This window comes from Globicephala melas, chromosome 6 (genome assembly GCF_963455315.2).
Source record: "Globicephala melas chromosome 6, mGloMel1.2, whole genome shotgun sequence".
Lineage (NCBI taxonomy): Eukaryota > Metazoa > Chordata > Mammalia > Artiodactyla > Delphinidae > Globicephala > Globicephala melas.
In genome coordinates, this window is record NC_083319.1 from 1,401,004 (window position 1) to 1,420,610 (window position 19,607).

Sequence of the window (19,607 nt, forward strand, 5' to 3'; positions counted from 1 at the left end):
ACCGGCACTGGTGCCTCCCTGTGTCACAAAAGGTGGTAAGTTCTTTCAATGGCATTAACTTCACCAAGTCACCTCCATAAATTAAAAATCCTGTGGGTGCAACTGACACACCCTTTCCATCCCTTTAGCCCCTGTGCCTCCAGGCCGCCCTGGTCAGATGCGGCAAGCACCGTCCCCAGCCTCTGCCTCTGCACAGCTCAGGCCCACCGCCAGCTGCTGGGCGGCCCGTGCCTGCGACATCCTCCCCCACACAGCTCAGGCCCACCGCCAGCTGCTGGGCGGCCCGTGCCTGCGACATCCTCCCCCACACAGCTCAGGCCCACCGCCAGCTGCTGGGCGGCCCGTGCCTGCGACATCCTCCCCCCTCTCCTCAAAGCTGATCCTGGTGTTCTGCTTCTCCTTCAGGGCCGAGGACTCCAGGACATGCCTCACCTTCGTGTGGACCTGCAGGGCATGGGGACTGTCAGCTCTGAGGGCACACGGGGCGTGTGGGCACCCCCCGGGCCAGGGCTACCTCCTCTGTCCTGGGCAGCATCTGCGCTCGGTCAGCCAGGTACAGCAGCTTCCCCTCGCAGTATGCCAGCTTGCTGTACACATCCAGGGTGTCGGAGGGCAGCGCTTCTTTCTGTGGCCAGGAGGAACAAGTCGTCTCCCTCTGGCCCCTCCAGGGGACCCTCTGTACTGGGGGCCCCTCCACGCTTCCCTGGTACCTGGGCCGTGGGCAGGGGGACGCCCATCAGGCGGATGTGGAGGTTGTCGATGCCAGTTTGGATGGTCAGCAGCAGCTCTGGCTCTTGGCCATGTTGGCGTGGGCCAGCTGCAGCCGGGCTTCCTCCTCCTGCAGCATGTCCTTCATTTTCTTCTCAACAGACTTCAAGCTGTTGAGGATGAGGGAGGTGGGTAGCGGACTGAGGGCAAGGTCGCGGAGTCCCGAGCAGGCGCTGTGCTGATTCGGGCTCAGGAGCTCACACGCGGGCACTTGGGGCCCCTCGGCAGTGGGTGCGCTCAGCTCCGAGCCTGGTGCCAGCCACGGGGCTGTCAGTGAGGAGGAGGTCAGGGGCTCCCGGGTGCCTGATGGAGCTGGGCATCATGCCCTCCGTCGCCAGCTCCTTCGTCACGGCCTCCAGCTGCGCCCGCCTCCCCTCACCGCCCGCCACCTGCAGCGCCAGGTTCTCCTCCGTGCTCCTCTGAGCCAGGAAGCGGCCGGTGATGTCCTGGCGGGGCCGGTGGGGTGAGGAGCAGGTGTGAGCCAGGAGGGAGCTTGTTCTTCTGGCTTCCGGTGGTCAGTAACATTGACCGTGGCTGGGTGTTGAGGACCCGTGAGGCCCTCTGTGTGTGTCACCCTCGTGACAGGCAGAGGGGCCAGATGACCCCAAGGAAGAGCCAGAGAGACCACCGCCACGAGACTGCGTGGCTTTGAGTCACTCGTCCAAGGGTGGACAAGCTTACGTCAGGACCATGGACAGGAGCTCAAGGCTTACTGATGATAAATCCAGGGCGGATTAAAATAAAGAGGGTGGGGCGGAGAGGCAGCTGCTCACACGATGCTGTTGGTTTGGGAAGGGGAAGGAGTTAAGAGGTGAAGGCCGCCTCCTCGGGGTTTGAGATCCTCAAATTCCAGCGGGCTCTGTGCAGCCCCTGGAACACGGCTCGGATTTGCCATCTGCGTCCCTGGAGTGCCCGCTACTCTGAGCTGTGGGGCCGCTGCTTTGTGTGTCCATTCATGCAGCAGGTGTCTGCAGAGCCTGGCCCAGCTCAGCTGGGCCTTGGGCTGGGGCAGGGTCCCCACCCGTCCTTCTGCCCACACCCCAGGAGTGCCAGTACCCAGAGGTGAGAGCACCGCACAGCAGTCTAGACTTTCTCCACCAAAGCCGTCACGTCCGTCTGGTATTCGATATCAGCCTTGAAGGTCTCCCTCCTCCTCACTGGGCAGAGCAGAGGGGAAGGTCAGCCGGCATGCAGGAATGCTGTGGGAGCTCTGCGCGGGGCCGTCGGATGCCCCTGTACGTCGTCAGGGGAGGCCACCCAAGAGCTGGGTACCCGTCAGAGTCGCCTTCACCCTAACTGGCTCCCTGCTCGGCCAGCCCTCGAGGGGTGCCCCAAGGCAGCTCCATCCGCAGGAGGACCAAAAGCGGCCTGGCACAGTGGGGCTCAGCAGGGCTTCTCAGAGGCGGCTCGGGTGCATTTTACAGCTGAGAAGCCGGGGGCTCAGCCACCCCTGGCCAAGAGCCCAGAGCCGGCAGCAGCACCTTGAAGCATGCGCTGTGACTGTTGGTGTGCTCCGGTGCAGGTCTAGCCAGGGAGGGGCCGGGGCTCGTTGGTCTCCCTCACCCCGGGCCCCGCAGGTTACCCCCACCTCACGGTGACCCACCTCTCGGGACCCTGGCTGGGGCGGCGGGAGCTGAGCGTTCACCTTTCAGTTTCGGGACCCATCAGGCTGGAGGGGAAGTGCAAGTCCCGCCGGCCCTGAGCGCGGAGGGGGAGGAGGTGAGAGGTGTCCTCTGTGGCACAGGGGCTGCTGTGCCTGGCGTGGCCCGGACGCACCCAGCGGTATTCCCCGCTGGTCTCCTTGGAGTGGATCTTGTCAGTGAGCTGCTTCTGCTGGTTGAGCCGGTCCTCCCATGCCTGGCGTTCCTCGATGAAGGTGGCCTCCCCTTTGCCTCATGTTCATCTGGGGACACAGGAAGGGGGCGGGGGTCTGTCCCACCAAGGCCACCCGGGGTGCTGACCCAGCGTCAGCGTCAGTCCCCGCCTTCCCGATTTGGGACGCTCCACCTGCGACCATCACCCTCACCCTTGCGTTCTGCCCTCCTCTGGGACGCCCCCCTCCTGCCTGGCTTCTGAGCCTTCCCTCGCGTTACGCCCCTCCAGCTGGGGTCGCTCCGGCTACAGCCGTAGGCTCAGGGACCGCCTGGGACACGCCTCACAGATTTTTCTCTCCAGCCCCGGTCCTCTGCTGCCTCTGCCAGCTCCCCTTACAACTCACTAGAGTGGAATCCACATGTCTGAACACAAACTCATCATCTTCCCCCAGACCTCCTGTCTCCCGGCACATCCTGCTCTGGTGGCTAAATCCACTGCCTGCCTGGGCCTGCTCACGTGTCCTGGATGCCACGCTCTGCCCTTGCTTGCACGTCTCACCCGCCCCGCCCCTCATCGGGGTGACCTCTTAAAGGCTTCTCGGCTCCGTCCGAGTTCGGCCACCCATCTCCACCACTGGTCTGGCCCAAGTGACCAGTGTCTTGGCCCTGGTCCTCTCCAGTCTCTGCAGCCAGAGCGCACCCGTTTGGAGACACGAATCTGATTCCATCTCCTCCCAGGGCTCCAGGTTGGGAGGGCTGCCACTGCAGCCCCGCCACCTGCTGCCTACACAGGCTCCAGCCCCCACACCTCCTTTTGGCCCTGTTACACCCCAAGACTCTGTTGCCCAACCTCCAACCCCCAGAATCCGCCATTCACTGCCTTCCTGAGAAGGTCCGAACCCCAGGGTGGCCCCACTTCGTGAGGAGGGGGCAGGCTGGCCTGGCAGGGGCCTCGGCACAGAGTGGGTGAAGGGGTGGCACCTGCCCCGTGCAGGTCAATTCTCTGCCTTCTCTGTCTACCTCTGCCCAGGCTCACAGGTGGTAAGGCAAGCAGGCCGGCAGGGCAGCCACTGGACTCCTCCAGTGATGACGGGGGGTGTGGGCATGGGGGTGTCCCGAAGGACCCTGGGCCAGACAGGTTCAAGAGATAGCCCTGCAGGGAGGGCCCCCAGCCTGGGGCCTGCTCTCACCTTGGCCTCATCCGTAATCATCATGGCATCTTGGGACAGGACTGTCTCACCTTGACCTCATCCGTAATCATCATGGCATCTTGGGACATGACTGTCATATCCGACAGTTCCGAGCAGTAGTCAACCACGAGATTCTGCAGCTTGTCCAGCTCTGTGGGGTATCCTGCCAGCTTCTGCAGCAGAAGGGCAAGGGCAGGTGGGCACAGAGCCTGACAGTCTAGGGACTGCGGGCCAACCACAGGCTCCCCTGGCCCCTCCCTCGTTCTCTTCTGGCCCTCAAAGTGGACCACGTCTACTCCCCACTCCTCACCCCGGACTGTGCAAGTCCAGGGGACAAGTATAACCTGGCCTGTGGCCCCAGCCGGGCCCAAAGCAGGTGAAAGGACATGTTTGGGGAGGGAAGACAGCATCTTCCTGGTGGATTCTCTCACTGCCCAGGGCCAGAGTCCAGAGACACTTCCAAAGAAGTTGTGATGGGATGTCCCACCGCGTGAGCGGTGACTGAAACGCCGGAGGCTGGCTGCTGTAAGTGAAGAAGAGGGTCTCAAAACACTGGTGTGGGGTCAGAGACTCAGGACTCAAGGCCAAGGCTGTAACCTGACCAGCTAGCGTGGGGCCTCAGGAAAGCCTGGGTTCTGCCATGTGTAAGGTAGGGTGATAACGGCTCTTTCAGGAGGTCGCTATCAGGACGGATTGAGAAGGTAGAATGATGTGTGTTTAGCACAGGGTCAGGTTCGTAAATGTCCAATATATCTTGGCTCTTAGGATTTTGTTGTGGAAAACTACAACGTAGAACCTGCACTTTTTTTTTTTTTTTTTTTGCGGTACACGGGCCTCTCACTGTTGTGGCCTCTCCCGTTGCGGAGCACAGGCTCCGGACGCGTAGGCTCAGCGGCCATGGCTCACGGGTGCAGCCACTCCGTGGCACGTGGTATCTTCCCGGACCGGGGCACGAACCCCTGTCCCCTGTATCGGCAGGCGGGCTCTCAACCACTGCGCCACCAGGGAAGCCCTTTTTTTTTTTTTTTTTTTAATGCAAGGGAGACTTCCCTGGTGTTCCAGTGATTAAAACTCGGCACAGGCGGCACGGGTTCGATCCCCAGTCAGGGAACTAAGAACCCGCATGCTGTGCCATGCGGCCAAAAAAAAAATGCAGATGACCACAGGAGTTATTTTTTTTTAGTGCATATGTTCTGAAAAGATAAGCAAGTACCACTGGGAGGACATGATGCATACAAGTGAAGGAGGGGCTGGACCCCAGGGTGCAGTCGGAGTGGGAAGGGGTGTGGGTAGGAGGAGTGGGCCTGGGAAGGACACGTGGGCAGGGCCACAAGGTGAGTCTCCAGGACCCGGGGCCTGAGGCAAGAGGGACAGGCTGGAGGACAAAGCTGCGTGCTGCTGGGCTCTGGGCACCGTGGGCAGGATTTGGGGGGCATGACCCCAGCTGCGAAGAGCTGCAATGCCCACCCATCCCACACCCTCCTCCAAACGCATTTCTACCTGTCACCCTCCCGGCCACACTGCCCTCCAGGGCTTCCCCTCCCCCAGCCCCAGCATGAAGGTGGGGTCTTCCCTCCCTCTCTCGGCCCCCCCTGCCAAGCTGCTCCTCTTTGCACCCTGGCACCCAGCCTCCAGCCCTCCTCTCCAACTGTCCTCGTCCTCACCATCTTCCACCACCGGGCCTGTGGCGGGTGCCTGTGCTCTTCTGTGTGGGGGCCAAAGGGGGCCGCCAGTGAAGGGGGGTTGCCTCACAGCAGGGCTCACGGCCCCTGGGGACTTCCCCCTGGCCTTCTCGGCAGGGAGCCGGGTGGCTGGCTTGGAAGAGGTGGGCAGCAGGCGGAGGTTACTGACCTGCTCAGAGGCAGCTTGCCCTGGATGATGTTAGGGGACTTCTGAGGGTGCAGGACCCATCTCTTGGCCTCAGAAGCCAGGGGATGAGAAACGATGGGGCAAAGAAAAAACAACACTAAACCATCAAATAAGAACCCAAACAGGACTTCCCTGGTGGTGCAGTGGTTAAGAATCCACATGCCCATGCAGGGGACACGGGTTTGAGCCCTGGTCTGGGAAGATCCCACATGCTGCGAAGCAACTCAGCCCATGCACCACAGCTACTGAGCCTGCACTCCGGAGCCTGTGAGCCACAACTACTGAGCCCGCGAGCCACGACTACTGAAGCTCACAAGCCACAACTACTGAGGCCCGCGCACCTAGAGCCTGTGCTCCGCAACAAGAGAAGCCACTGCAGTGAGAAGCCTGCACACCGCAACGAAGAGTAGCCCTGCTCGCCACAACTAGAGAAAGCCCGCACGCAGCGACGAATACCCAAGCAGCCAAAAATAAATAAGTCAATAAATCACTAAATTTATAAAAAACCAAAAAACAAACAATTCTGATGTAGCACATGATATGCCTTTTTGGAATAGCAAATAAATTCTTGAAAGAACGTTTCCCACCTACAAGGTGCCGCTGCTCAGCTTGGTGCCCAAAGCGGGGCTCAGCCTTTCTCGGGGTCACCCGGCCTGGGGGAGAGCTGCGCGCCAGCGGGTCAGCCTAACCCGGAGGGCACGCCCCCGCCGAGATTCCCGCCCTTCCTGGCCAGCTGGGCTCCCTGGGACCGGGATGCGGTCTCGGTCTCCGGGTGTGGGTTGAGGGGCTCACTTGTTTCAGGTGGTCCAGCAGGTCCACGTACAGCAGGTGGGTATTCTGGCTAGTGGTGATCTTGACCATCGTCTTTTCTATGTTGTTCTCCAGCTGACGGATGACCTGGGCGGGGAGGAAGGGCACATTGAGAGTGCGTGGGGACAGGCCACCTGGGAGTGCAGAGGCCGGCGGGGGCGGGGCTGGGCTTTCTTCCAAGGGAGCCTCATCCATCTAGCCCCGCCCTCCCACAGAGCCCCGGCCCCTCCTCCTGTGGCCCCGCCCCCATCACCCTGGAGGCCCCGCCCCGCTCCCCGCCGCCACCTGCGGCATGCGCGGCTCCTCCTTGGTGGCCTTGGGCTGGTTCTTAAGGCTGGCCAGCTCCAGCTGCATGCTTTCCAGCTTCTGTTCGCGCCGCCGCACCAAGTCGATCAGCACGTTGTGCATATTCACGCGGTCGAAGACGTACTTGCGCAGCTTCTCCCGCGCCACCTGGGTCGGGGAGGGCACGGCCCGCGCGTGGGTGCTCAGGGGCACGGAGCGCGCCTGCAGCTGGGCGGGCGGGGAGGGACCCGCGGCAACGCCACACGGACGCTGGGGCTGGGAACTCGCTCTGCTCCCCACCGGCTCCACGTCGTAGTGGTGCAGCGGCTGTGCGCCAGGCTCATGGGCACGTCCTTTCCGCAGGACTTGGAGGTGGTCCGCTGAGCGGGGGGCTCGGCCCCTCTGCGTTCCCCCCCGCCGGCCGCCGGCCCCTCCAGGGATTCTCCCCGGGTTTCCTCTGCCCTGTGCTAGCCCAGCAGCAAGACCCCAGCTCCTGGGGCCGCAAGGGGCAGAGCACTGAAGGACTCCATCCGGGCCATCCCTGCTCCGATGTGATGGGGGTCCAGAGAGGCGGGTCCCTGGCTCCCATATATGGCTGCTGCAGAGGGTAGGCCAGGAAAGGGAACTCTGTCGGGCCTCTGGCCCTGCCCTCTGAGGTGTGGTGGGGAAACTGCCCCCCTCCACCCAGTTTCAGAATGGTTGGGGTTAGAGTGGGGAAAGGAGAGGAGGTGCCAGCTGTCCACCTGTGTTGGGGGAAGGGCTGTTTCAGCACGTGCCCCGCCCCCCCCCCGCCCCCAGCCAGCAGGTAGCAGGGAGGGTCCCTTCGTCCACCTTCTTGGCCAAAGCCCCTCGTGGGACCCGCGGCAAATGTTGCTGCGCAGGACAGCCAGCGTGGCCTTGTTCTTGAACGTGGTCTCCTTCACCGCCTGGATGTGCAGCGCCCGACGTTGCTCTGTGTGGAGGGACAGGGCAGCCAGGATGTAGGCCAAGGGCCAAGGGCCTGGCCGGGATACCCGGGTGGGGTATGCTCCACGCCGGGCAGGACAGAGGTGGGGGCGTGAGTTTGCTGTCTCCAAGGCCGCACTCCTTCCTCCCAGCCTGCATGGGGGCCAGCTTCGCTGCTCAGCAGTGCTCATCTGGACGGCTCTCAGTGGACAGCAGTGCTGGGAGGTGGGGAGGGCGGGGTGCAAGCCAGGGACGGGCAGGCCTGTGATTTCTTCCAGACCCTCTAGCCACAGAAGTGGGTGGATCCCCTCCTGTCCCCTCTGGCTTTGAGGCCACCGTGCTTACAAATCTCCTTGAAGCCCCCAGCTTCTCCTCCCCCTGGCCCCTGCATGGCAGACCCCTCCGATCCCTTCCCCCCAGCTCTGTTTGGGGGTGAGCAGTAGAGCGGCCCCCAGTCCATATGCCCTGGACCGTCCGTGTGTTAAGATCGTAAGTCCTGCCCCCAGGAGCCCCGGAGGCCCTGGGTCACCCCAGCGGCAGCTGCACCCTTGAGCCGAGTGACAGCCTTCAGCTCCTGGATCTGCCTCCACCTCCGCCTCACTACGGATCTTCATGGCGGCCCACGGCGCCCTCCGGGGCCGTCCGCACCTCCCACCCTCTCTGTGCTGAGCCTGCCCCGCAGAACCACAGTTCAGATTGCCACTGGAATCTCGGCCCATTGGGACGGGGGCGGAGGTTCTCAACGCCCAGGGAACCCAGGAATTCCTGGCCCACCCCGACGACCCCACCCTCTGCCCCCAGCCAGCCTTGGGGTTGCTCTCCTGGACACGAGTCTCGTGGCTGCTCTCCTAAAACTTCTGACCTCTCACTGCCTACAGGGTCTCCATTCCCTTACCCCACCCCAAGTTCAAACTCCAACCCTGGTGACCTGGCTCGTAAGACCCCAGCCTCGGCCCTGACTACCCCATCTCTCCCTGGGGAAGTCCTGGGTCCAGCTTTACCTGTCACTTACTCCAGGAGGAGTCAGTCCCCTCCCTCTGCACCCCCAGCACAAGCTTCCCTTCCAGCCACGTGGCCCAAGCCTGGGATTCCAGGGGTGCACATCAGATGGGTTACTTCTTCCAACCTGCATGAGTTTGCCAACAAAGCACCACAGACCGGGCAGCTTAAACAGCAGAAATTTATTGTCTCACATCCTGGAGCCTTGAAGTCTGAGATCAAGGTGTCGGCAGGGCTGGCTTCTCCTGAGGCGTCTCTCCCAGGCTTGTGGACGGCCGTGTCCTCGTGGGGTCTTTCCCCTGTACTCATCTGTGTCCTCATCACTTTCTCTTATAAGCACACCAGTCAGACTGGATGAGGGCCCATCCCCATTTTAACGTAATCACCCCTTCAAAGGTCCTGCCTCCAAATGCAGAGTCATATTCTGAGGTCCTGGGGGCTGCAAACTGAGTTTGTGGGAGACACAGTTCAGCCATAACAGTCTTCACCCATGCGCTGTTACAGCACGCATCTTTCTCTGTGACTTCTCGAACAGATCCTTTACTTTTCTGGTCACTCTCTTTTTAAAAAGTGAGTCCAGTCCCCTCTGAAACTCGAAGTTCACCCTCTGCCCTCCCTCTGAGCCCAGGTCTTTCCCTCAGGGGGTTGGGAGTGCCTGCCGTGGGCAGGGTCTATTCCCTTGATGCCCGTGTTCTCCCAGGGTGTGAGGCAGAGCCTGTGCCCCAATACTGGTTCTCCTTTCCTCAGATGGAGAACCCCTGAATTTTAGTGGGCACGAGGCTGCCCAGAGCAAGCTGCCCTCCTAGGTGCCTTTGCACTAGGCGTCCCACATGACTTAGTTCTAGCCAATGCAGTGTTCAGAGAAGTGAGTGAACTGCCCTCCTCCTCCCCCTTTCTCTTTCCTGTTGACAGGGATGAAGACCTGATGGCCGGAGCCAGCACAGCTGCCTGGGACCATGAGGTGGATTTGGAATGAGGGCTGTTACAGCACAGAACACGCTAAAAGAAGCCTGGGTCCCTGACTCCATACAGCCCCAGACCACCCACTTGAGCTTTTCCATGAAAGAAACTGAAAACTCTAGCTTGCTTATGCCGCGGTTATCTTGGGCTTCCTGTCGTTTTGCCTTCCCACGAACAGATTCCCCGGTGCATAGTGAGCGTGCAGTAGACGTTCTTTTGCGGGACTGGCTAGGTCAGCAGGCGCAGGGGCGGAGCTGGGGCTGGAGCAGCGCGGCCCTGTGTGCCTTCAGTGTTACCGGGAAGCCTGCTATAAAGGACGGTGGATTTGCCCAGGTGTTATATAATCTCTGCCTCTCCCTCTGTTGGGGGTGGGTGAGGTGGGCAGTCTTGCCCACCCAGGAACACTCCTCCATGTGGACAGAGCTCCAGTAAGCTGACTCTGGCCTCCTGAACCACTCACTTCCTCCTCCCCAGGGGAGAAGTGACTTAATCTGATAGGTGGGTTTGGAATGATAGGCAGGTGGGCGTGGCCACTTCCTGTCCCTTGTCTCCTGGAAGCCAGGTGCTGCCTGGCTGCACACCGTCTGCTCTGCTTCTCTGTGCCAGGCGGTACAGAAGCACCCCCGCATGGAGGGCCCATGGGGGCTGCCCAGAGTGTCTAATCCTGGGGTTCGGTGTTAGGAACAGCCCTGGCACCTCCTCCAATCAGCTGTATGGTACCGAGGTGACATTTCTCTCATCTTCTTACTGCGCTGACTTGTTTCCCAACTGCTTCAGAACTCAGGCGGGAAACGGGAAACAGGAAAAGGCGTTTATTAGTCCCACAACCCCCAGCGGCAGCTGTCAGCTCTGACTGGGGTGGGCGGGGGGGGATGCAGGGGTCAGAAAGGGCGTATCAGCAGCAGGAAGTGCAGAAGGCCCAACCCCCCACCCCAGAGCTGCCGCCCCCAAATATGCATGAGACAGGCCTGGTCTTCTCCAGCTCTGTGTCCACCACGTTTCTCACTGCCCTGCAGGAGGCCAGCCACCCAGGGGCAGCACGTCCTGGTCTGACCTTCTGGGCGTCCAGGCTGGGCAGGAGCAGTTTGCACAGGTCTGACAGAGCTGGCCATGCATGTGTGCAGGGGACATGGGTGTGGGGAAGCCAGCCTGGGGTGCAGAGGTGCTGAGGGCTGTGTTCTAGAACTCTCCGGCCCCAGGTCCTCTGTGCCCTGGCTGGAGCTCTCCTAGCTGTGCCGATCTGTAAGAGGCAAAGGGAGACAGCTAGAACCACACCCCAAAGCTGCGCCCGGTCCCTGTGCCCATTTTTACCGGGGCAAAAACTGAGGCCTGTAACAGGAGGGATGCAGGCAGTGGAGGCCAGGCTTGAGATCAATCAGCTTGATGTCCACTGCGGCACCTCTCAATCCGGCCGCTCTTCTCGGGGTGCCCACCCTCCTCGCTCTGCACTCGCCCCTCCCAGGGCCACCCAGACCCTCCTGGGTCTTCCTCCTGCACAAGGGCCTGGAAGTTCTGTCTGCCGCAGGCCCCCTCCCTCCCGCCCCCACCCCCATGCGCGTGTCAAGGGGACAGGCCTGTCCCGCCTACGCCCGGGGAATGGAGCCTCGGTTCCGCGTCCTGCTGCCCCCGGGACCCTCACCTGTGTCCATGTCTTTGGGGAGCTGCCCTGTCTCCAGGAAGAGCCAGAGGTTGCTGCATTTCTGCGACTCCACTCGGGTCACCCAGTAGCTGGCCACTGAGCCTGCGACTGGGGAGAGGCGGGCAGGGGCCAGTGGGCAGGGGGGCGGGGCCTCTGCACTTGTCAGGGGAAGGGAGCAGGGTGCAGGTTTCTTCCTGGGAGCGGTGGGGTCCAGCAGGGCTCCCACTGAGAACTGGAGCCCCATCCCCGGAGGCAGGGATGCCCGGAACCACAGCCCCCCACCCCTAGTGGGATCCACTTCTGCTGAAGAGCCAGCGGCGACGGGGGTGCATTTCAGGGGCGCCAGGCACCAGTCCTGGAGTACCCACCCACGGCCACCAGCACGTTCCACTGAAAGGGGTACGGAAACTTCTTCTGAACGAGCATCTGCAGGCCGACGGTCGCCCCGGTGCCTGCCAAGAGCCATGGTCCGCGTCAGCCAGCCCGTCCACGGGGCTTGCCAGGGGACCACGGGGCTCGCCAGGGGACCACGGGGCTCTCGGCCGAAGTGCTCGCGACACCTGCCAGGCTCTGAGCACTGCGGGCTGGCGACCTGGCGCCACCTGCTGGGGAGTCAGGGTGAGACAGGAGGGTGAGGTCTCTTCACACCCCAGGACAGACACCTGGACCCAGCCTACCTGTGACAAAGGTGAAAATGCCCTTCATGAAGGCGTTCGACTGGCACGCGGCATACTCCCCGAGTCCCTGGGATGGGGGAGGGGGTTGAAGGCTCAGTTCCCCGTCCCTCCTTTGGGCACACTCCGGCCCTGGGGTAGGGGACCACTCATCGTGAGGCCCTGGGGGCCTGGACACATCCCACTTGCCCCCATGCCCACCCAGGATGCCTCGATCTCCACAGCAACAGGGTCCCCCACCTCTGTCCCTCTTCTCTTCCCTGATAAGGGCACTCCCACCGAGGCCCCCGCCCCGCTCAGGTCAGCTTCTGAGGTCAGGGGCCCGCGTCCCAGGCCAGCCTTCTCACCGGGTGCTTGCTGGCCACGGCGTCGTCCACCCGGGACAGGCCCAGGTTCACCATGGCTGGCGGGGCGCGGGGAGCCGGCGGGGCAGAGCGGCGCCGGACCGGGCGGAGGGGCGGGGCCGGATGGGGCGGGGCGGGGCCTGGCGGGGCGGGGCCTGGCGGGCGGAGGGCCGGGCGGAGGGCCGGGCGCGTAGCGGGACGCGCGCTCCCCAGGCCCAGCTCTGTGACGTTGGTTGGCCAGGCGGCGGCGCGAAGGCGGCCGCCGGCTAGCGCTCCTCCCCGCGGGCCCGGCCTGGGTCGTCCACCTCGTTTCCAGGCTCTCAGAGACATAATGATTAGTTAGTATTATTTGTGGGGGTGGGGTTTTGCTTACGGCATTACATCTACTGAAAACGACCACGGAATAGTGTATCCAAAGATGATATAGCGAGTTAATTCCAAAAACACCGTAAGCGCGTACTTGGCGCCAGTTCTGTGCTAGGAGCTGGGGGTCCCACGGAGGAGTCAGAGCTCCTAGCCCTCATAGAGCAGACAGGTAAACAGACCTGGGAGGAGGTCAGGAAAACAAAATGGGTAAAGCGTATGGAGAGAGGCCAGGGCCTGTGTGTACGTGTGTGCGCCCGCCCTCAAGGAGAGACCTGCGTGGGAGGGTCAGGCAGACCCTCAAGCTTCAACCTTGGGCTGCTGTGTGGGACTAAGCGTGGCCTATTTGCATAAGCTTCAGGAGGCCCATGTGGCTGGATGTGAGGGCGAGAGGCAAGGGTTGGGCTGTGCCTTGAAGCCTGGTGGGAACTTAAGTTCCTCTGATTGCGCACAGCCAGGCACAGCCAGGGATGTCAGCTCAGTGGACATCTTGCTGTCCCTGCGCGGTGCGGGGCCAGCCTTCCAGGAGGGCAGCTGCTAGGGTTTAGAGAGTGTTTCAGCAGTGGAGCAGGCAGGGGTGCTGTCATGGTGCAGCACGCTGTCAGGATATCGGGGGCTACTGGGGTGCAAGAGTGCTGTCAGGGTGCTCTTGGGGTGTGTTTGGAGGCTGCACGAACAGGCCTTGGCATTGGGTTGGAGGTGCCAGCGAGGAAGGAAGGGGACCCAGGCTGGCCTCCAGTGCTTGCCCTGAGCACAGGTGGGCACAGCAGTGCGGGGCTGAGGGGAGCTGATGGTGTGGGGCACGCTGGGAGGTGGTTCGGGCTCTGTCGGGTGTGAGATGTCTGGAGGCAGGAGAGTGGGATGTGTGAATTTGGAACCCAGTGGGGAGGTCAAGGTTGTAGTTAAAAATGCTTTCTCTAAAGAAAAATTTATTATTGCTTGTTAATGAAAATAGTGTATATTCCATATAAAAATTAAAGCTCCTAAAGTAAAATGCACGTCCCCCACCACCACCGTGGGCGCTGGCGGGGACCTTCCCGGTGCAAGTGGGGGATGGGGGGGATGGGGGGTGATGAAGAGACACAGGGTGCAGCCGTTCCCAGCGCCTGCTCCTTCCCAGGGCTCTGGAGAGAAGTGCCCAGGGCGCCCTCAGGGCGGGCTGGAGGGGACAGGGCGATTTCACCAGGTGCAGTGTGATCCGAAGTCACCACTGCCTCTGTGACAAGGTGTGGCTGGTTCACTTCTACTCCAGTTAAACCCAAAGTCGCTGCTTGTTAGTGGGTGTCTTTGGAAGTATCACCACGAAGTGGGTCAACAACTTACTGCTGAAGTCACTTGAGGAAACTGGCTTTCAAGCCTAGGCAGAGGGTGCAATGCTCTCTTAGTACAGAGTCATCAGGACTGACTGGCAGCCATTTCCCACCCTCGGCTGACGCTTTGATAATCTTAGTATTTAGTTTCTCAGACAAGCCACCTACAGACTCCTGTGGGTCAGCTTGGGAAGTCTAGAATACATGAACTCAGGAAGCCGTTTCATCTTCTCTGTGTTGAAGAGACAGTGTGGAAATTCTACGGACATATGAAATATTCTTTTGCTTCAAAATCTATTGCCTTGGGACTTCCCTGGTGGGCAGTGGCAAGGAATCCACCTGCCAATGCAGGGGAAGTGGGTTCGAGCCCTGGTCGGGGAACTAAGATCCCACATGCCGCAGGACAACTAAGCCCCCGTGCCACAACTACAGAGCTCGCATGCCGCAAACTGCAGAGCCCATGGGCCACAACTAGAGAGAGAAAACCTGCACGCCACAGCTAGAGAGAAGGCCACGCGCCCCGACGAAGTGCCCACGCACCGCAACAAAAAAGATCCTGCATGCCTCAACAAAGATCCCGCGTGCCGCAACTAAGATCCCGCGTGCCGCAACTAAGATCCCGTGTGCCGCAACTAAGATCCCGCGTGCCGCAACTAAGACTCGACACAGCCAAAGAAACCAAAAACCAAAACACACACAAAAAACTATTGCCTTTCCCAAATTCCCTTTTTGTATCATTCATTTCTTCTTGGCTCCATAATCTGAAGATGGACTGAATTGTTGAAGTTTACCATTTTCTTCGAACAGCTCTTTTGACTTACAAGTAGGTCAGCGGGCTGGGGCCTGGGCCTCTGCACTTCTCAGGGAAAGGGCACAACCGATACATTTCAGGCTGAACCTTGCAGAAGCGTTCCTGCCAAATGCTTCATCTTCAGGAAGAAGCCCCGCCCAGGTATCGCTAACCTATCCATGTGCCACCAAGCTCCAAGGAACAGACACTTGGAGTCACGCGTCACATTTGAAAAAGCACCAACCCCTGACTGGAGCTGCATACCATCTGGTGACCTGAAAGTAAAGATTTCCAGGAATTAAAGCAGGTGACATCTGACCTGACAGCTTTCCCAAGATGTCTGGACCAGGCCTGTGCGCCCTTTTCTCACTGTTGCTGCTTCTCTCTCTCTTTCATGGGAAGACAACACCCTTGTCCACATTTCCCAAACCCTTGTGAAAGGGGGAGACCTCTTCTTTTGATTATGGCTTTTTGGAAACAGCCTTATCATGATCCCGTGACAAATTAATCTTTTACTTGCCTTTTGGGAAGCGTTAGACGGTTCAGGATTCAGTCTTTATTTCATCTGAACTATTAACTGACTCTGGTTCTTACCGACATTCTCTGAATTTGCAAACGTACAGGCGGTATTTTTCATAATATAATTGGTTCCAAACAGTTCTTTTGAGATAACGATACTATTTTTAATAGATCTTTGAAGTTTTGCAGAGCTCATCAGTTACTGCTTCACGTTTATTTCTGTGCTGTTTCTTCCCAACGTACTCAGGTAATTCTTTCAGTTTGAGTGTGCTCCTTCTGTATTTACTGTTCTATTTTCTCCTCATAACAAAACGGAAGCCTCCCATTGATCCACTTTTCTAAACCTTCATGGATGCCTAAGTGGGAACTTCCAGGAGGCGTATTTGACTCCAGATTTCCCTCCATGGGGAGAGCCTTTTTCCTTTGGGTCAGAGTAAGTACCAATGAAAAATGACCAGAAAAGTGGAAACTCGGGAATTCCCTGGTGGTCCAGTGGTTAGGATTCAGTGCTTTCACTGCCGGGGAGCCCAGGTTCAATCCCTAGTCAGGGAAATAAGATCCCGCGAGACACGTGGCACGGCCAGAAAAAAAAAAAAAAGTGGAAACTCAACTGCATAGAATCAGGCATAGCTGCACGTCTCACCTGCCTCTCTGTGGCCCTTTGATTTGTTCAGTTGGCCACCTTCAGGCATAAGGTCCATGTTTGGAACCATCACACAATTTAGAGTTGTCATGTTACTCTTAATTCTGTTTTGTATGAATATTTTAAATTCTGCATTTTGTTGCCTGTCAAACTTTTGTAAAAATGATGTGTCCTGGGACTTCCCTGGCGGTCCAGTGGCTAAGACTTCACCTTCCAATGCAGGGGGTGCGGGTTCGATCTCTGGTCAGGGAGCTAAGATCCCACATGCCTCAGGGCCAAAAAACCAAAACATAGAACAGAAGTAATATTGTAACAAATTCAATAAAGACTTTACAAATGGTTCATGTCAAAAAAAATTAAGAAAACAATGTAGCCAATAAAGTGCTACTGGCTCAACATTTCAAAATAATCTCCCTTGGCCTTAAAACAGCAACATGGGTTTATTCGGGAACAGTAAAGAACTACAATTCAGGACAAGCAAAGGAGAGGAAACTCTTTTATAGAGGAGAAGGGGGAGTTGGGAGGGGCTGTTCTAAACAAAGTGTCCGTTGGAGGAAACTGGGAGTTCGCAGTGTGGTGACTTTTCGTCGGCTGAACTGTGATGGTCTCTCATTGGCTGGGCTGTTGCTGGGCAGGGAGAAAATCTTCCTTCCTCCTGCTGGGTAGTAAGTAGTAACCTTCCCGTTGGGTCTGCAATTGAGGCTGCACGGTAGGGTGTGAGAGCTCCCCCTTCTGGCCTCCTGGCTGCAGTTTACTGAGGGTTCCCTTTATTAATCTTCACATAAAGGAGAGGCCTGAGGGTCCAGAGGGAAACCACCCCATGCCTCCGAGAATGCTGCAGCTCCCTGGCTCCAGACCTGGACCTCCCACCCCCACCAAGGGACCCTGCTCACTAACGAGGTGCAGGGATGACCCCGCCCCTGCCTGGCTGGGCCTCCCATTCCTTACAGCTCAGCTTTTCTCCACAGAAATGGAACCCAAGTCATGTGCAAACACACCACTTCCCTGACCTTGGCTAGCTTCACTCATCTGTGCCCCTAGACCCTTCTCCAACAGGAGGGCAGGCACCTCGCCCGACCCCACCCAAGGTGCTTCCGAGAATCACGGGCAGCTGGACACATGCCCTGTGACAATTGGCCCAAATGGGCAGGACTCGAACGATAACGAACAATAATTTCTGTCCCCATCTTCAACTCAGGACCAACTGCAGAAAGACAAATATGCCCCCTGAACAACCACAGGGGGTGCCCGCTTGTTCTCATTTGGGTGGTCTTCATTTATTTCCACTGTTGTAATCGGTCTTTTATGTTTTTCAGCTTCTTTGTTATTAAAAAAGAAATTCTAAATATTCCTATAGAAAACGGATTAATCTTTATCAGGTTTACCTTTTCTGGTTTTCGTAGACTTGGTCCATACCAAATTAAAAATTCTTTTCCTACAAGCACTGTTAAATTTCATTTTTATGTGGAAATCTGACCCATTTAAGTTTATTTTGATGTAAGGAGTGGGGTGGTGATCTAGCTATGTGTGTATTTTCTAAGTGGTCCCTAGTGGTGACAGTTTTGTTGACTGAGTATCAAGTTTTCTCCACAGACGGAAACATGTCCTTCATCGTGTGCTGAATTCCCCTGTCATTTGTCTCTTCCCATTGTTTCTAGATTCTTCTGTTATTCTATTTATAATCACGCTCTTACTGCTCATGATCTTATAACAGGTTTTCATGTCTTGTAGAACTAGTTGCCTGTGTTTATTTTTCCTTTGTAGGGGGGAGGGGAGGGGGAGGCGAGCGGCCGGGCAGCGGGGAGGCGCAGGGCAGCCAGGTCAATCCCAGCTCACCCCCTATGCCAGCACCAGGCTGACCGTTGCCAGTGCCCTGAGTGCAGCTCCTGCCCTGAGGGGCCCTCCCTGGCCTGGCGTCCACCCTGTCAGTCCAACCTCCCCAGCGAAGAGTGCTGGGAGGGGCTCTGGTTCCTGCCTCCTAGGCAGTCGTCCTTCAGCCCCTGCCCTCTGGTGCCCTGGGCCTCTTCTATGGAGGGCGTGGGGAGCCACCCCTGCCCCTGGCGGGCTATCTGTGCCTGAGGCCCTGGCCCCTGGGTTTGTCCGCTTTGCGGGCCCTTGTGATCTGAGCTGGAACAGGGTGGGGTGGGGTGGAGGGCTTCATGTGTACTTTTTTTTTTTTTTCTGAAATTAAGTCTCTGGCACTGGCAGCATCACAACTTCTGTCCTTAATGAAAAGGCAGTGGGCTTTATTTCCAGAAGCCTTATTGAGATTTAATTCAGGGACCGTATAGTTCACCCATATAAGTGTACAATTCAGTGAGTTTTAGTGCATTCATAGAGTTGTGCGACCATCACCACCATCAGCTCTAGAACATTTCCCTGACCCCACAGGGAGAGCCTATGCCCATTAAACGGCTGCTCCCCACTGCCCCAGGACCTGGTAACCAGTAATCTCCTTTCTGTCTCCATGCACTTGCCTCTCTGCACGTTGCGTACAGGGGGGTTCCTACGCCACGTGGCCTTTGGGGCCTGGTCTCTCGCCCAGCACCCTGTCTTCACGGTTCATCCTGTTCCTTGTCATACGGACAACTTTCTGACGTGTGGATAGACCCTGTTTGTTTATCCATTCATTGGTAGCAGGTTTGAAGCTTGGAAACCCTGCCACGGACCCCACTTCAATATAAGGTGACCTTCCTGCTCGGGGACCCCTCCCCAGCCCCAGCGGGCGCGAAGCCCCACGTAAGCCCTTCTGCCAGCTCGGCAAGCAGGGTCCCTTTGCTGCCACCCTGTGGCCGTTGCTGGGACCACACCTGCTGTGCTTGGGTCCAGGGCCTTGCCAGCTCTGGCCTGCCCACTGCCCACACCTCTCCTGCCAGTGCCCCCGTCCACGTCCTGAGCCCCCTCCTGTGCACTCTTCCTCGTCTCCTCCAGGGAGCTGAGGCCGGCAGGAAGCGATGGAGGCCCTGGCAGCGGTGCCCCTGCACTGCGGGGAGCGGGGGCGGGGCTCCCACTGACCCGCTGCTATCTGGGCCTGCAGTGCCAGCTGCACCCACGGACCGTGCAGGCCAGATGTGGCCACACAAACTCTGCCCCGGCAGCAAACGTGTGCTGTGAAGATCCCAGTTTAGCAGCCCTGCGGGTCAAAGCGGCTTGGCCCCTGTCCTTTACTCATTCACAAGCATTGACTAGTCCCTTCCACCGCCAGGCCCTGCGCTCCAGGCTGGGGAAACAGAGGCCAACAGGCTGCCAGCAGGCCGGTACAGCTCCTCTTGTCACGGGGTTTACAGTGTGTGCGGGAGAGCAGACAGAAAATAAACACAGCAGAGAATTCGGATGGTGCTAAAGCCGCCAGAAAACGACCGGCAGGTGCAGGCTGGGGTTTGAGGAAGGCTGCTTGGAGGATGCAGAGGCTGAGAAGTAGCCCGGGGAGCAGGGGGCTCCGGTGAGGCGGCTGGAAGGGACCACCGGAGGGCCGCTGGGGGGGAGGGTGCGAGGAAGAGGCCTGGGGTGGGGCGGGGGCTGCTGGGCGGACCGCCGGGGAGCTGGGCTGGGCACAGGGGTGGGCTGGGTGCGGGTTTTGCGCTCAGGGCCACGATGACTCGGCAGCATCTCAAGCAGGGACGCGTCAGACGGATGCTTTACAAGCTTTGCTCCAACCACTCTGTGGAGAGGGAACTTGGGGGTG

General features: G+C 59.0%; 2 protein-coding genes across 2 annotated transcripts; both read right to left on the reverse strand.

Moving 5' to 3' along the window:
• Window positions 1-1,041: 1,041 nt before the first annotated feature.
• Window positions 1,042-8,295, reverse strand: CCDC183 (coiled-coil domain containing 183). The gene is given in 9 exon segments (XM_070045656.1): window positions 1,042-2,655; window positions 2,657-2,671; window positions 3,823-3,945; window positions 6,434-6,538; window positions 6,737-6,912; window positions 7,056-7,138; window positions 7,568-7,688; window positions 8,228-8,265; window positions 8,267-8,295. Coding segments are annotated over 9 exon segments (936 nt in total). The 3' UTR covers window positions 1,042-2,409.
• A 2,142-nt stretch (window positions 8,296-10,437) lies between these two features.
• Window positions 10,438-12,417, reverse strand: TMEM141 (transmembrane protein 141). The gene is made up of 5 exons (XM_030838262.2): window positions 12,301-12,417; window positions 11,957-12,023; window positions 11,648-11,731; window positions 11,280-11,387; window positions 10,438-10,880 (listed from the first exon to the last, which is right to left on the reverse strand). Exons 1-5 carry the CDS (start codon window positions 12,352-12,354, stop codon window positions 10,867-10,869), a joined length of 327 nt encoding a protein of 108 aa, XP_030694122.1. The 5' UTR covers window positions 12,355-12,417; the 3' UTR covers window positions 10,438-10,866.
• Window positions 12,418-19,607: the final 7,190 nt, after the last annotated feature.